Below are 17,316 nucleotides of genomic sequence, written 5' to 3' on the forward strand. Positions count from 1 at the left end.
TATTGTTACATTAATATTATTTGTCTGTTTACATTTCTTACATAAATCTGCCATACAAAAATGACTACATAGTTTCACTCATGCTGAATGAATTGTTTAAGAAACATGACATACTTTTCATTCTGTATTATTCTGTGCTATAATAAAACTACAAATCTGAGGATTGCTCTTAAGGTAGTAACTATTAATAAATTGAATACTTTTGATATAAATGAGTGATAAAAACAGTAAATAATAGAGTTTTTGTTATTCTGTATTTACTATTAGTACTTTTATAAGCTTTTCATATGTAATATAAATAGTACACAATATTCAAACTTTATCAATAATAATATCATAATTGTAGAAACTGGCTTGCAATCACTTGTACAAAATAATAACATTTAAATATAAAACAACTAAATGAGAGAACACCAAGTTGTTATTGATGTATATTATGAATTTTTAATAGATAATACGTTGTGAGCAAACCTTTTGGGATGAAATAATGATACAACAATACATGTTTGCTTTAAGAAAATATTAAACATCTAAAATTAATGTTATTTTATTTCACTTTCTGCAATTTAATATATCTTATTTACTTTATATTATATTGCTTAAACTAATTTTAAAAAAAGTATTTGGTATTTCGTATGTTTTTAAATGTATAATTTAAAAAAATATTTGTGTTTAATCTAAAATAAATGATCAACAGTCTGATATCCTCCATCTACAACTAAAAATTAAACTAATCAATGATGTTTTTAAGGATTTTTGCTTAAAGTTTAATTTGTACAATGGAAACATCTAATAATATAAAATATAGTAAACTTAGAACAACGAAGGCAGATCAATAACAACCAAAAAATGGAAAAAAATGTATAATCTAAATACTGTAAAAGAGATCATCAAAAACCTTTCTATCATAAATTTTATATCTAAAGGCATACTTTTATGTTATATTGTAATAGTTATATATATATTTACAAAGTAATGAATTTAAAAAAGAATTGAAAGATTTTAAATGCTCAATTATAATATTCTATAATTCTTAAATTCAATTTAGATTCTAGTACAATATTTTAAAAATTAAAATTCTTAACTAAATGTCACAATATATACTTTTATTTGTACTAAAATAGAAATAAAAAGAAACGTAGCCTATTGTTAAAAATTCTTTGGAAGTAATATATTATTAATACTTTCCTACACATACGCTCTGTGTACGTCTTAAGATAATTATCTGCTCACTATAAAAATTAGAATTGTATTTATAATGTATAAAAAAAAAAAACACTGTATTAAATGTTAAAAATTGAATATGGAAGTTTCATTGCAGAAATATATCAACAATAAAAGTATAGTACTTAGTAACGTAGATTAGCTTACATAATAATAAAATAGAGTAACTTCTGCAATATAAACTTTTACAATTCAGTAAATTACATAATACTAGTAATTCTACCGTATAATAATGCAAATTTATAAAATTGTAATACTTTGTGACATTTGAAATAAACTTAACGTTTTTTGTTCTTAAACATAAAAGTAATATAATCATTACAATTATTTATATTTTTATTGTTACATTACTAACAGTACTTTTTCTTATATTTTTCGAAAGTTGATTTCATTATAAAAGAAAATGCATGTAAGTAATGTAGCTTTGTATGAATTGCCTGATGGTTGATACAGTAACAATTCTTTTCCCTTAAATTCGTAAAAGTTTGTAGAAGTATATTTTCAAATATATTTAAAATACCTGTTGATTCTAATAGATAAGTAAGGCTTATTTTAGAAATATTGTACATATTTTAAATGTTATTATTTACTCACTAATCGTATTTTTCTTCCGTCTTGCACATATGACACCTGTAAACAAAATATAATAACTATTTTCTAAAGAAGTAATTGTTTCATATATTACAAACTTAGCTGTACATAAAATGTAAATATAAACTTACCTGAGTAATACTATATTCTTAAAGATAAAGAAATTTTCTAAACTTTATAGTTTGTTTCTGTGTTAATTATACTCTTAAAAAAATAAATGTTGATTTTCAACAATACTTTTTCAAATGCAAACATTTACTTTGAATTATAAATTTATATAAAGTATATGTATATTTTAATTTAGTTTGTCAGCACAAAGAACTGTACTGGTGAAACAATCGTAAGGCACTAAACACACTGTAGTAACATCTTCCAGTGTAGATCTTCCATGAAGAGAATCATTTCAGTTCTTTTTTAAAATGATTTGATTTATAAAATTATAAAACTATATTACTGATATTATAAAAATGCAAGGAATCTCACTTCATCAAAGTATTTTATAGAAATATACCAAAACCAATATGTTCAGAACGATGTAAATATTAGAAAAGGCACCAATGTATGTTTCAAATAAAGTAAAAAACAAAAAATATAACTTTACCTTTCTTTACAGTAAAATGTTTTTTTTGCAGTTTCTGCTGATTTACAGAATAAACAACTGCATTTTCTTCCAAATTTGATGAAAACTTAGAAGTTAGTTTCCTTTTTTTTGAAGGCATTTCTTCATCTAAAGTCACAATCATTTGTTTTTCAATAAATTTTGAAGATCTCGTATCTTCATTTTGTAGTAACCAACTAGCGTCAGACTTAACAAGCATATTATTTGAAATTTCAGTTACACGTTTGCCTGACGTAACATTTACTTTACTAACGTCTGTGTCAAGTTCTATATTTTTTTTTAAAAGTTTGATGCAAGTTTTATTATCTGACATACGTGGATCTTCAAAAGAACATGATACATTCGAATCTTCCGAGATGTTATCTTCCATGATGGGTTTAAGATTCTCCAATTTTGAATCCTCTTTGAAAATTGCATCTATCACAGTATCGTTATGAAAATTCAATAACATTTTTTGTTTTCGTTGAGATATATTTCTCAATCGTTGAATGCCTACACATTTGAACTGCTTATACTCATTTTCAGAGGTACATATAATTTGCGGTGATTTTTGACAATATGACACATGAAACGTTGATAAAGGTAACTCGTGTGTATTTTCCATATCTTGTTGATTTAGAAGGTTAATGCCAGTAAGCTGTGAACATCTTAAGCTCAATTCATTACGTTTAGATTGAACAATAGATGAAGATGATTCTTCTTTTTTCCTCTTCACTTTAATCTTCTTCTTGTATTTTAATTTTCTATTGGATGACCTAGACTGTGTACGTACTTCTACTCTATGTTTTGTAGTGCAATTTTGCTTCTTTTTACAATTACGTTGTATGTCCTTTTGGTTATTTTTTTGTTTAATACTTTCACATTCTTGTTCTATACATTGTGGAATTACGTTTGTATTGCACTGTATTAAATCTGTGGAAGACAATAAGTCACAGGCATCTAAAGATTGTTTCACTACTGAAGGATTAGATTCAAATTCAATATCAGATGATTGGATATCATCTTGCTGTCTTGATATATTTAATGGAATTTCATTGGAAGTACAAATGTCAGATGAAACATGGTTCACCATATTAAAACATTCTATTTGGTTAACAGCATCTTCCTTTTGAAAAATATAGGACTTTTCTGTTATACCACTAGGACTAGAAAGACTGCTCTTAGGAAATGATTCTTTCATTTCGGAAGATATGTTATCTGAATTGACAAAATTAGTAGCTCGATCAGAATTTTTAATTAATGAAGGAAATTCCAGTGCTTTCTCTTTACTTGTATTCAAACCAAATCCAACTACATCCACGCTACTATCAATTATATAATTTTGATTACTACATAGTTCTTTTCCTTTCTGTGAAAATATACTTTTTTTATCACTTTTGTTAAATGCAAAAGTTTCGTCCTGTGAACTGAATTCAGAGATATCATAATCTTTCATTGAACAAATTTCTGTTTCAAATGTCTTTTTAATTAACCGTGGATTAACTGCTTGTACATTGGAATATGTGAAGTCTTTTGAAGGAAAATCCATATTTGTTAAATCAAAATCAAATAAAGAATTTAATATTCCAATTGTTCCAAGACTACCCTCAGGTAATGGCGTTTGAGTAATCTCTGTATCTGCTGTGCTATATTTTTCTTCTTTTTTATTTGTATATGTATGTTCAGATTGTGAAAAAAATTCTGCAATGCAATTTAACACATTGTTAGAATTATCATAATTAATTGGTGACATTAGTGGCGACTGCCAATCTTCCAAAATTTCTTGTTCATCTTCAATAGTAATATCTCCATTCAGAATATTATCTAATATATCAGTATTCTCAAATTCATCTATGGAACATGTTTTTGTTACATTAATTTTTTGTGAGACATTTTGAAATGTAGATTCACAATGTACATCTTGATTTAATTCTTTATTACTTTTTGAATCGCCCATAAAGAATTCGTTGATATGGGTATAATTATTTGTTGAAGTAATTACTTTATATTCATTCATTTGCTCAGATTCTTTGCTTAATATACTACAACTTTCGTTATCTTCTTTCTTAACAGACTGTTCAATTTCAGACTTTATGTGATTAAAAACAAAGTTTTGAGAAGACTTATTTTCATTGTCTTTACCATGAGAATAATGTTCTTTTGGTTGAGACGTTGAAACAATTATCTTTTTACAGTTATTCGAGTCATATTTTAGTTGATTTAATACTGTATTGGTTTCTTTATCATTCCACCTGTGAAAATCTTGACAATTGCACGCATTTTGTAATTCCTTTTTTTCGTATAATTCTAGAAGTTTGTTTAATTTCTCTAAGTTTGTAAATGAATTAATATTTTGTATCCAACTGGATGAGGACCCTGCAATTTGATCTTCGAAAACTGTTGTAGCAACAGCACACATATCTGTTTTATCAGAACATTCTGACCGTTGTTTCTCTGCATGAACTGTCATAATATGTTCACCGATACGATTTAAAACGTTCATGCATTTATCAAGATCGCTCAACATACATATTACATTTTTGTCACAAATTAATTTTTTATCTGTACCATTATTTTGTGTCACGTCTTCACTCTTTATCATATTGAATATACCATTGCTGTGATAAGAAAAAGGTTTTGTTTCAACTTTTTTACAATAACTTGTACACTCGTGAGTATCACAAGAAACCTTTTGTTTCACAGCTTCTGTTACTTGTGAACCATGACTGTTCATGGATATAAAATCATGTAAATGACAATCACTTTGTACATAAACAGGTTGATTACGACAATAAGTATCAGCTTGTGTCGTATTACAGTTTGTATTTATTGATAATTCTTGTTTTATAAACTGCATACTTGTAACATTATTTTGGCACTCTTTCGACAATGGTATTGTCTCTATGGAACTTTTTGGTTGAAAGAATGATTCTTCTTTACCCTGAGTATCTATTACACTAGATTTATTGGCTAGACTTTTAGAAAGAAAAGCATCTTGAAACATTTCGTTTTCCTCTCTATTCTCCCTAAGTAGACTCAATATTGTTTTTGGCAATTTAATATTTTGTCCCATGGTGTCTAGAAGTTTCAATAAAGTTAAAAGTTTATGGCGCTGTAAATTAATTTGTTTTGGCGATGAAGTGCTTGTATCACACTGTTTGTGTTGAAGCAAACATTTTAATTCGTTATTTTTTTTATTTAAAATATAAGCATATATGTTTTGTGAATTAATATAATGAGTATTATCTTTGATTGGTTCTTGATCCAATGAAGCACAGTTTTCTGTACTTTCGTTAGCTTTATTGTCCAAAACCGGCAAGTACTCCAAAAGAATTTTATCCATTAAATTTTCAGAGTTTTCTTTCTTATCTGTAATTTCCACTTGATCACTGCACTTTACTTCATTATTTTGTTTTTGTACTTTATATTTTTTCTTCATCATTTGTAACCATTCCAATTTTTTATTATTTCTCTTTTTATTCTTCTTCTTGTTTACCATTGATTCATCCTCCTTCGTTAAATCAATCAATATTACTTCTCCAGGCTTTAATTTCGACACCTTTTTATGTTTCTTAAATTTATTTCTCGTGTTAATTAAAAACATTTGATTGATAGTTTTATGAGATTGTTTCTCATTCTCAAAGAAACAGTCATCTTTTAACTTGCTTACTTTAGTTCTCTTCAACTCATGGTTCATAGTACATTCCTGAATATCACAAAACAAAATCTAGAAATTTAAAGAATTAAGAAAATATTAAATAAATGCTATGTTAACAAATTAAAGTATATGAATTACCTGTCAAGTATCATAATCGTTTAAATTGCAGATTTTTGTTAAATGAGAATCTCTGAAACAGATAGACATTGCATCTTCAAATGCTAAGAAGTTATTAGATGCTGTTCTTAAATCAAATACATTTGGTTGCAATAACCAAATAGTTTTATTTTCATGTTCTATGGGTGGTTTTGGTATAATCTTCGATAATTCATCTCGCATTTTTGGTATGCATGATCCTAGTATCATTAAAGCTATTTTATTCACTTCTTTCTTTTCTTTCACGTTTTCCTTTATCCTCTTCCATAGTTTCAAAACAAGCAAATATCTGACATAATCTATATCTATCAAACATTCCATATTTTTCTCTAAATTGGTAAAACATTTCCTAGTATAAAAAAAATAATTTGTATAAAACACTGTATAATGCAAATGTCATTTGCTTTGATTAATGATAACAATATTACATATTTACATACATGAATATAGGGTCACATATTTTTGAATACTTTTTAGTAACAAATTTGAGTTTAAGTAATACTCTGAATATATGCTTCTCTGAATTATCTGAAACAAAATTAAGTTCATAATTATTACGCAGATGTTAATTTTTATAATAAATGTAAACTTACTTAAGTATATCCATAATAATGAAAGAAGCTTTGCTGTTAGTTTAGAAGAATCCATATTTTGTTTAAAAGTTTGAAGTTCCATGTCAATATATATTCCTAGTAGTGTTGACATTTCATTTAAGTACCAATCACAATCATCAGCATCCTATAAAACATTTATTAGGTTTTTCATAAATTAACATTTCTATCAATTTTCGATACAGTTAAAAGTAATAACATTAATAATACCTCTTTAATTTCATGCCAATAAAGATGGAAGAATGTTAATGTATTAGTCATATGATTTTTTAATTTTATCATATCTAATACTTTTTCACAATACATATTTACACTGTTTAAAATATTTCTGAAATATTTAATAAAAATATAATTTATTTTTAATTTTAGATACGTCCAGTGTTTCTTTTATATAATAAGCAATAACAATCTTACTGTTTATAAATAAGAATTAAATGTTTTAATAATTGGTAATTCTTATTCCCCACAGATGAACACATTATTTTATTAAATTTATTAAGCCATGGAAATATATTTTCACATAACTTATCATCAATAAATTGACTATTCAAAGCTTCTTGGGTTTCATGTTTTATAGGTATATTAGCATAGTTATTGTGTATCCATACTAAATCCATTTGACTTCTTTCATCCATCATTATTTCCTTTTTATAAAATTGTGCTATAAAAACATAATAGTTAAATTAACATTGAAATGTTATGCATACATATTTATATGAGACGTATAAAATTTAAATAGTGATTTATTTTAATAATATATGTTTAATATGATTATCAGATAGAAAATAACACTCGCTAATATATTTATTTTTTATGCCTCTCATAACATATTAGAATAGTAATATTTATTACTTGCGGAATTATTATTTGCCAGACTGTCATTTAAAGTAAACGAACTGGTTACTTCCATCTCCGATGTAGGTGGAGCCATAATTATCATTAAAAACAAATTTTACAAAATCTAGAAACCTATATATTGTATATTATATTATTATACAATTAATTTATGTATTTTAAAACGATATTAAAAAGGCTTCAGATAGTCAATATATATTATCAATATTTAGATATCAAGGAAACAATTTAATTGAAAGTTATAACAGAAAACTATAAGCATTCAAATAATCTTTCAGTAAATAAATAATACATTTATTAATTCTAGGCGTTAATAACTCTTTTCTCAAAGTTTTTCACATAAACATATCTTTCTCTGCACTATCTGGTTCTACTAAATTTAAGATTTCATCGGAACTTTGTTGAATGCTATCTGGAAACTAAATATATTATTAATAAATATTAAACATGTAATGTAAATATGGCTTGTCGACAGAGATTAACAATATTCATAATATATATTGATCATTTGAGGTTTGTTTTACTTATTAACAACATCAACATGTAACTTTTATTATATATGATATAAACAATTATTAGCAGACTAAACGTTGTAATATTATGACATATTTACGAATTGTTTAAAACGAGACATTACCTACTTTTCTCGGCGATAATACATCAATTAAAAGAAAGCAAGTAAAGTTAAATTACTTTTATACAAATTCCAATATAGCATGCAATACAATTTCTATATTTCTATAATTGACGTGTTAGTCATAAAGTACATCGTATAAGAAATCTAAAAAAACAACAGTCAATAATAAAAGAGAGCAAGTTTTTCCTAATCCAAACTTTGTTTGAGAGCGTGTCTAATGTGCGACATTGCAAACGCCCCCACTCCCTTGATTTGTGCTCTTATAACGCTTGCTATTTACATACCCAGAAGAAAATAAAATTAAACGGGCACAGTTGTCACTCTTTATTCGCTGTGAATTAACAGTCTCATTGCTTTAGTTTTCCGTGTTTGCAACACCACAGTCGCATGCGACGATAATTTTGATGTGACCTGCGCCGTTGGTTGTCGTACTCAAAAGTTGTTATAATTCTTCGAAAATTGAGTGAAACACGACGCCTGGCACCGACGCTAAATTAACGCCGTCGTGATCGCAGCGCTCGAAGCGTTTCTACGAAAATTCGAAATTCAGGAATGACCATTGTTATCGAAGAGCCCTCATCTACCGGTCAAAAGGTTTACGTGTTTCAATTCAACATATTTTAATTTAGCACGTTTTTATTCAATTCGGTGATTCAACACTGCACTTTTCAATTTAACATGATTCGATTCGATTTGACTCAAATCATTGTATTGAACATTCGCTTAATATGACAGTGCGATCAAACAGTTTGTTTAATAGTCGTATGCAATGAATTAACAGGAATGAATGCTATTTTTCTTGTTCTGTGCTTTAAATATACCGTAATACAAGTTGTGTTATGTGTAGTATTTATTAATTTCAAGCATTCAGTATATACGCCCCTGAGTAGAGAAGTTGCACACAGAAGCGCAGACGTTGCACGAACTTTTCAGCTATAATAACCGCTAGCGGCCGATCACGTATGTGACATGGCGTCCGGGTAGAAAGAAAGTTGACTGTTAAATAAGCGTTAATGTTGTTTTTATGACATTGACCAACCGAAAAGGGAACATCCGAGGCCGCGAATTTCCCACAGACACCGGCATTGATGGTAATGCATGCGAGGAAACCACAAAGGATCAGCGATGGGTAGGGTACCGCCGTCAAATACCCAATCCTGACACAACCAACCTCTACTCACCTCACCTCTCATCACCAAGTCCGTCCATCCGACCCACTCGACATCACTACTACCGCCATTCGCGGGACGTTTTTCCTCGATGGAAATTCGATTTTCCATCAAGGAACACCCGCTGTCTAGCAATTTTATTTATCATTTACTTTGTATGATTTCAGGTACTTCGAAAAGCACCAGGCCCATCCCTATCAGGTAAATATCATCGAGCAATTGGTGTTGGGGGTTTCGGAGGGGGGTAATTTATCTACAGTGCGGTTGCACGCATAATTTTACCGCGATTATTTTTCATCTTTGTTTAGAAAATATCTAACTCGTGCCTTCATTTAACGGTTTTTCGGCGAAAATCGCTCGATCATCTGTGTCATGAATCTTTTACATTTTCCAAATCATGTTTTTTTTTCTAGCTCGTTACTAACGAAACAATGATCAGCACAAATTATTTGCAAAGAATTGATTATTGCTACTAAATATTAGAGACCTCATTCTCTTTCAGTGTGTGATGTTTCCCGTGTAATTTACCCGCGTATTTTGTTCATTTTATTATGGTGCTAGTTCACTGCAATTTTTATGTGTATTTATTAGTGATGTATACATTATTATATGTATATGTTACATTACATTTTCCATAAAATAACTCTATAGTAATAATAATTTGCTCTTTCTATAAACATACAGTAATATATTTCATGCACTAAAAACTAACAACTTCATTGAGTGTATATAAATTCATTTAATATTTATCTAGTGTTTCTTAATGTTAAAGGTACTTCAGATGATCAATATATATTGCTGATATTGTTAATATTTATTGACAAAGTCCATTTACTTTGTACATTCCATATTTATAATAGTACATTTAGTTTTCACATAATATTCAATGGTGTTTAATTAAAAGAAACCTAATACAGTTATTATTTTAATATTATCGATCAAAAAAGAAAGAATATGGGAGAGGAATGACTTTTAAAAAGGAAATCTTTTTTTCATGCAAATTTATTAAATGAAATTCATATATTTACTCCCAAAAGGATTTCAAAATTATTTTTATACAATTTCTGTACATTTCGAAGAGCTATTAAGTTTAATAGATTCAGTTATCGTAAAGTAAAATACAGTTGTATTAAAATTTGTTTCACTTAAGGAAAATATCTAATTAACTTTTTGATTTTTTGTCATTGAAAGATCATTTGAAATACTTTAAATTTTTCTATTATTATAGCTTCTAATATTGTCATGAAATCACTTTGACAGTACTTAAATATTGACAATATATATTGATCACCGAAAGGATATAAATATTTGTTTATGCACATTTGTTGAATGCATTTTATTAAAGCTCATTATGCATAAAAGGTTGCTTTTTTTGCTGCAAATGTTTTGCCAAAAGATTTAGGTTAATAATAATGGAATTATTGTATTGGTTTTAATACATTAACTACAATACTGTCCTTGAGTATATATTGTTACAAATGTGCATGAAATTCATATGATTTACAATTTACAGTGATTTACAATAAAAATGATATATAAATTGTGATAAATTTGTTAGGTTTTGTGAAAGATTAATATTTTTTTTCATCTTGTAAATATAACCTCACTTTTAGAAAATCAATAATTCATTCTTCATTATGTAGATTAGTAATAGTGATTTAGAAATACTATACAAACATTTTAATTAAAGTTTTCTATGTAATAAGTTATTAATAAAAGTCACATCTCTATTAATATTGAATAATCTCATATTGCAGTTGTATTAAATAGGTTCATTAAGTTTTATGTAATTTATGCAACTTATATTAAATTATTCTTTAAAATAAAATATATTATTAACTCTTTCCTTCATAAAGTGTGTTTCATGTGGATTTAATATAAATTTGTATATTTGTTTTCATCATTACATGATTATTTTTATATTGTAGATTATAGATATTTATGTTACATTTATATTACATTTTTGTAGAATATAAGAACCTAACAACATTTATTTTTATTTAAATATTGTTAGTAAATGTAAATTGTAAATAACAATTGGAAAAAATCACAGTTAAATATTAATTGTAAGGAAGCATATTTCACCAATGATAATTGGTAATAAGTAATTAAATTGTTATAAGCAAATAGAAGTAAAAGATTTTTTGAGTCATATGAAATATTTTTATTTACAGAACGCAAAATACAGCAGTTCTAAGGGTGGCTATTCCTCATCAACAACATCATCAGATGGTCGTTACGAAGGACGAATGCGAGATTCCCCAAATGGCAACTCTTACAGTCCAGCAGCGAGCTTGGGTATGGGCATGGGAACAGACAGAGATAGTCCTCGCAGCTACACATCTAAACCCCTTTACAAGAAGGAGAGAGAAAATAGAGACTACAAGTTATCCTCCTCTAGGGACAAGTATTCGGGTAATTAAATTTCATTTTTCTTTCCTTTAACCTCCAGAGTACAAAGCTTTTTTTCAATTTTTGAAATGTAAACAGAGTAGGGTAACATTCCCTACTAAAAATTCGAAAAAGTAATTTAATGTGAACATTATTTTTGACGTAATAATGTTATATAGAGTTGTATTTCACTATTAAAGTTTACAATACTTATTTTTATGTAAACAACAGATTTAATGGATCCAAAATCTCCTACTCAGTACTCTGAAGATTAATTAATTAATATAATGTGGGTTTTATATATTTTAATGTGATATTTAAAATAAATTGCTAAAGATGTCTAAAGAATGTGGTCATCAATGTTTACAATATTGTATCAAGAAAACTCAGTGGTTGCAATTATTTTATGTAAAGTAATAATACAGTCACTTTTGCTATAACTAGTAGAAGAACAGGCATCATTATGAATAAAAAAAGAACTAAATTCATTAAAGCAATTAATAAATAAATATTATTAGTTGGAAATACAAGAGTAATCATATTAATAAATAGTTTTATTTATTCGAATGCAATTAATATTATATATTGTAATTAATAGGATGAGGAGTGTAATATTTGTATATGTGATTAATCTAAAATGTAAGTGAGATATATTTGAATATTATATATATTTTCATTTAAATCTTGATTAGTATTATAATACTATCAATCTGAATGCTGCATCTAAGTAATTAATTATTGATACTTTGTTATATGTAAAGTTTGAGTATAATTTTAAAATCTTTATACTTGACTAGCTTTTTAAATCTGTACACAAATGTAAAAAATATTATAGAATAATAACTATATATGAAATATGAATATGCGAAAGAAACATTTTTATGTATATTTATTTCAGACAATTGTACATTAAGGATAATAAGTTTTTTGTTTTGTTCAAATTATATACAGGAACCTGTTATGGCAAAATCGACTGTTTAACTTTGTTTATTTTGAGAATTAAAGATCTAATTCTTCTTTCTTCAGTATAAAAACAGGGTTGTGTCTTAACATTTTCAGCTGTAACATGCTTGCTTGCATATGTGTAGATTGTGCACGATCCCCAAAAGACAAGAGAAGCCGTGAGAGCAGAGATTCAGAACACAGGACCAACCACGATAGGAGTAGTGGAGAGGTAAGAAATTTCTTATTCACTATCTAATTATATTTAGAACTAAATAATACTTGATATTACTTATTATAAATTTAATTTTAGTAATGGGTTGGAAAGAAAGTTTTATACAGAATTGTCTCATGTTTTTTTTTCAATATTTAATTTTATTAAACAGTAATTTCAGTCTACAACATAATCAACATGTTTTAATTACATGAAATATTGTAAACATAGTACATGTTGTGTATTGAATATTTTCTAAAATTGTTTCAAATGTTTTATGCAATTATTTGAATATGAGAACTGCATATAAATAGTATGTTTTATATATATTATCATAAATGTTTCTTTATTGTTACAGATTTTACATCCTATAAAATTATCGTCAAATTCATCAAGAGAGTCTTCATCTCAAAGGAAATTATCACATAATTCCTGTCAGGTCAGTATCAAATATTATTTCACAACTTATTATTTAAAAGATTTTCTTGTCAGATAAAATATTTGTTTTCAATATACATAATCAATTAAATGTATATCAATTATTATTATAATATATTCAATTTCTTCATAAACTAACATAAATGAATATATTTTTATCTTTGATATAAAACTTGGTGCAAAAATTTAACTTTAGCGTTGAAAAGCTACAAGTTTTCTTAAAATGAAAAAGGTATTGAAAAGTTAAGATTTGATAGGTGTGCAGGGTCAACAACGTGGACAAATAATTTCATCTTTTCGAACAAGTTATGGAACTCGTATAAATATTTTCCATCGATTCAACCGTTTCCGGAAATTTTAGAACAGTCTGTTTAGGATAAACGTGGTGATGAGCGAGGAGGTGCAATGGAACGTTCGGCCAGGTTCGGTGATTGGTCAGAGCACATGAGTTCTTCGGGGAAGAAGTATTATTACAACTGTAAAACAGAAGTTTCTCAGTGGGAAAAACCACGGGAATGGATTAGTCGAACAGATAATCGACAACGTCAATCTAATGATTATTCTTCTAGGTCAAGTAGGTTTAACAATATTATATCACTAAATAAATGTTTTTAATTAAACAGATGATTGAACTTTGCATGTTACCAATTCTCTTGCTGTGACATCAATTGTGTAATAGTTGTAAATCATTGAGTAAAACTTAGGAAGTAATTTACTTATTATCAGTCTTGATTCTTAGATGACAAATGTTATTCCCATTATAACTTGATACTGATTCATCGATAATAATATATGTATATCTTTTGTACGTACATAGTGCACAGCAAAAGAGTTATCCTATTAATTATAGAAATTCAGTTAACTTATACGTAAAACATATACAATGAAGTATAACTCTTCAGGAAGATTAATTCAAATTATTTCTTATCAGAATACTTTTTCTTATAATGTGGAAATGGTTTATACCTACTTTTAGAGAGTACGCATAAAACCACTGAATTTCTAAATCATACAACTTCAATTAATTAACATAACTAAAATCAGGAAAATTATTCAGTTTAGAAGATTTTGGTTTTTGATGTTTTTGTCTCGCAGGTCATGATAAACATTCCAACTCGCGGTCAAATAGCAGTAGCAGTGTGCGAGATGGTAAATCATCGCGTCAATCCGATAAACGAGAATATTGGAGTTCATGCAGTGGAAGTGGTGGTGGTAGCAGTAGGGAAGATGTTTCAGTTAGGGAAAGAGAAAGAGAAAAAGAACGTGAAAGGGAACGAGAACGTGAAAGAGATAGAGAATCGTGTAGAGAAGATACAGGAGTGGAGCGTCAAGCTCAGGACATGGATATCTCACCAGGTGATTCTACACCAACTTCTGAACCTCTAACATCTTGCACTCATGACCCACTGCCGCAAGGTCCTGTTTTGTTGGCCACTGGTATGTTTTGTTTATGCAATGCAATGGTGAAACAAGAAAGATACTAGGAAATGAATAATTTATTCTAGCATTACCTCGGTTAACGTCACATCCACCATCTACACCACAAACACCCGGAAAACTTAATTCACCGACGCAACAACAAGGAAATAGTAATGCTCCAGGGCCACCGGTGTCACTAGCAAATCTTCCAAGACTTTTATCCCAAATCACAGGCAATAAAGAACAACCTGTCATTACACCGCAGAAAGCATTGCAAACACTTCAAACAGCCGCTATCCTGTTGTCCAGACAAGTAAGTGTGTTTATAATTTAAGGATAATATTTCTTATAAAAAAATAATTTTCTCGGTCAATTTATGGTCTGTTTGAAGTAATCATAGACACTATTATTTGAGTACTTATTACTATTATTACTATTTGAGTACTGCACATTCAAATAGTAGAATTATAGTATAATTCACATACTAAAATTAATATGATAGTGGAATAGTTGATATTAAAATAATAAAATGTCAATGTCTCTTCAAAGAAATATGCAAAACAGACATTGTTTACTTTACAATAATAAGATACATCAAAATAAATGTGTGCTTATTATACTTAATATTTTCTTGTCTTTTTTATGTTATCTTTGGTTCTAAGCAATGAAAACAAAAAGATCATTTTAAATTTAATTATACGTTAAAAAGATTCTATCTTTTTCCTGAAAAAAAATTCCAACATAAAGTTCTGGTGTCTACTTTTACTTTAAATACCTTCAGTCTTATGAACAACTAATAACATGTATCAATAATAAACTGTTCGTAATTTTTATGGAACAGCAGATAATAATAGGTAAAATTATTTGTTTACAGCAGTCGGGTAGTGGTGACCGAAATAATAGTGGAAATGATGTAATGGTCCCGCTAAAAGTTGATACAAGTGGCAACATAACAAGTGAGGGACCACCTACTCCAACGCATTCGGAAACCCAGGATTGCATTGATGCTCGAAAATGTATATTGATTGATGAACGATACAACTTGTACTTATTGATCGAATTCATAAAAAATGAACATTTAATAACTATATGTTTATGTTTTTCTTTCACAGTAACAAGTCCTGGGGGGACGAATTCTGGAGTGCAAGGTTTAAGCTCGTTGCAAAATCTTAGCACATTAGGTTCTCTTGGAAATTTAAGTAATACAGGTTTACAAGCATTATCTAGAGTACAGCCTCCTTTAACACCTTCTTTAACACCTTCACTTGCTAATCATTATCGGGAAGATTTAACGCAACACGTGCGTGCCTTTCCTGCTGATATCCTTGAAAAACAGGTACACATGATTCGTATTCGTTTTTCAACGTAGTTATATCATATGTAATTATAATATGATATATCTAGGAATATAATTGTCACTTATAGGCACAGAAACTTAGCGAGGAAGCACATACAATGGGAAGTTTACAGTGTACAAGAGTGTCGGCGGAATTAAAAACGGCACGATCCATAGTGAGGCTGACAGAGATTCAGGCAACTTTACAGGAACAAAGGTATATATATACATATGTTTCTATTTTATATTTAGATTTATACCTGTGATACGATTCATGAAGTATGTAATATATATACGTATTATAAATTGAATTCGTAAACTTAATATTCTAGGATATTATTTCTCCGTCAACAAATTCAAACATTGGAGGAGCTAAAATCCCAAAATTCCTTCATGTCTGATGATTCTTAGTGTAAGAAACTTTATAAAGTAATTATAATTACAATCTATAATTCATGCAAAAAAAAAATAAAACATAATTATTAATATTCTCATTAATATTGAATAATTAAGATTGTACCTAAATTATAATATCATGAATAGAAACGGTAAAAAATAGTGATGAATATTATGGGCTGCCCAGAGAGGATCGGTTGTTTCGTTTATCAGCTGACGAATATTATAATTAATAGAAAAAATAAAACCCACCTCTCTGGGAAGCACAAGAGGCCTATCCACATGCAAACACAACACTAATTAAATAGAAAAACGAATCTATTCTATCAGTTCATTGCAAAACTATTCAATTGTCCACATCGTCTTGTATTACCTATGTTATACGTGTCAATGTTTCATATCCCAAGATTAAGCGGCATTTTAACTAGTTGAAACATTTTTGTTGTAAATCTCGGAATAAAATTCGTGCCAGAAGTTTTAATTCAGTTCTTTATCGCCACTGTCTCACCTAATTCCCAGACTGTTTTAAAGAACATCATTCTTTTTGTTGTAAAATTATGATAATTTTTGTTCAATTGTATTTAACAAATTTCTCATAGAGAACATGATATATATAAAGAAAAAAAGTAAAAGTGTTTAGAAAATTTGTATAAAAATATTTGTAAATAGTTTTAGAGATTT

General features: G+C 27.9%; 2 protein-coding genes across 6 annotated transcripts in view; one reads left to right on the top strand and one right to left on the bottom strand.

The window, feature by feature from the left end:
* LOC100880651 (uncharacterized) lies at positions 1–9,687 on the bottom strand. Its single transcript, XM_012290629.2, is given in 9 exon segments — positions 1–1,854; positions 2,417–6,140; positions 6,210–6,576; positions 6,668–6,755; positions 6,821–6,965; positions 7,049–7,166; positions 7,253–7,499; positions 7,691–7,807; positions 9,512–9,687. Coding segments are annotated over 8 exon segments (4,821 nt in total). The 5' UTR covers positions 7,779–7,807; positions 9,512–9,687; the 3' UTR covers positions 1–1,810.
* wcy (WW domain-containing adapter protein with coiled-coil wacky) overlaps positions 9,264–17,316 on the top strand; it is an 11,188-nt gene continuing 3,135 nt past the window's right edge. Inside the window, exons 1-12 of one of the 5 annotated variants that reach the window (XM_003705521.3) lie at positions 9,264–9,459; positions 9,667–9,700; positions 11,674–11,914; positions 12,979–13,064; positions 13,405–13,485; positions 13,860–14,058; positions 14,580–14,921; positions 14,990–15,216; positions 15,778–15,919; positions 16,016–16,239; positions 16,329–16,456; positions 16,572–17,109. In XM_003705521.3, the coding sequence (XP_003705569.1) occupies positions 9,419–9,459; positions 9,667–9,700; positions 11,674–11,914; positions 12,979–13,064; positions 13,405–13,485; positions 13,860–14,058; positions 14,580–14,921; positions 14,990–15,216; positions 15,778–15,919; positions 16,016–16,239; positions 16,329–16,456; positions 16,572–16,650 (1,824 nt within the window). In that variant the 5' untranslated portion in view covers positions 9,264–9,418 and the 3' untranslated portion in view covers positions 16,651–17,109. Of the gene's footprint in view, positions 9,460–9,666; positions 9,701–10,247; positions 10,272–11,673; positions 11,915–12,949; positions 13,065–13,404; positions 13,486–13,859; positions 14,059–14,579; positions 14,922–14,989; positions 15,217–15,777; positions 15,920–16,015; positions 16,240–16,328; positions 16,457–16,571; positions 17,110–17,316 lie in introns of those variants that run through there. The other 4 variants (XM_076532506.1, XM_076532508.1, XM_012290627.2 and 1 more) reach the window with 4 other exon arrangements.

The sequence above is a fragment of the Megachile rotundata genome, chromosome 6 (genome assembly GCF_050947335.1).
Source record: "Megachile rotundata isolate GNS110a chromosome 6, iyMegRotu1, whole genome shotgun sequence".
Lineage (NCBI taxonomy): Eukaryota > Metazoa > Arthropoda > Insecta > Hymenoptera > Megachilidae > Megachile > Megachile rotundata.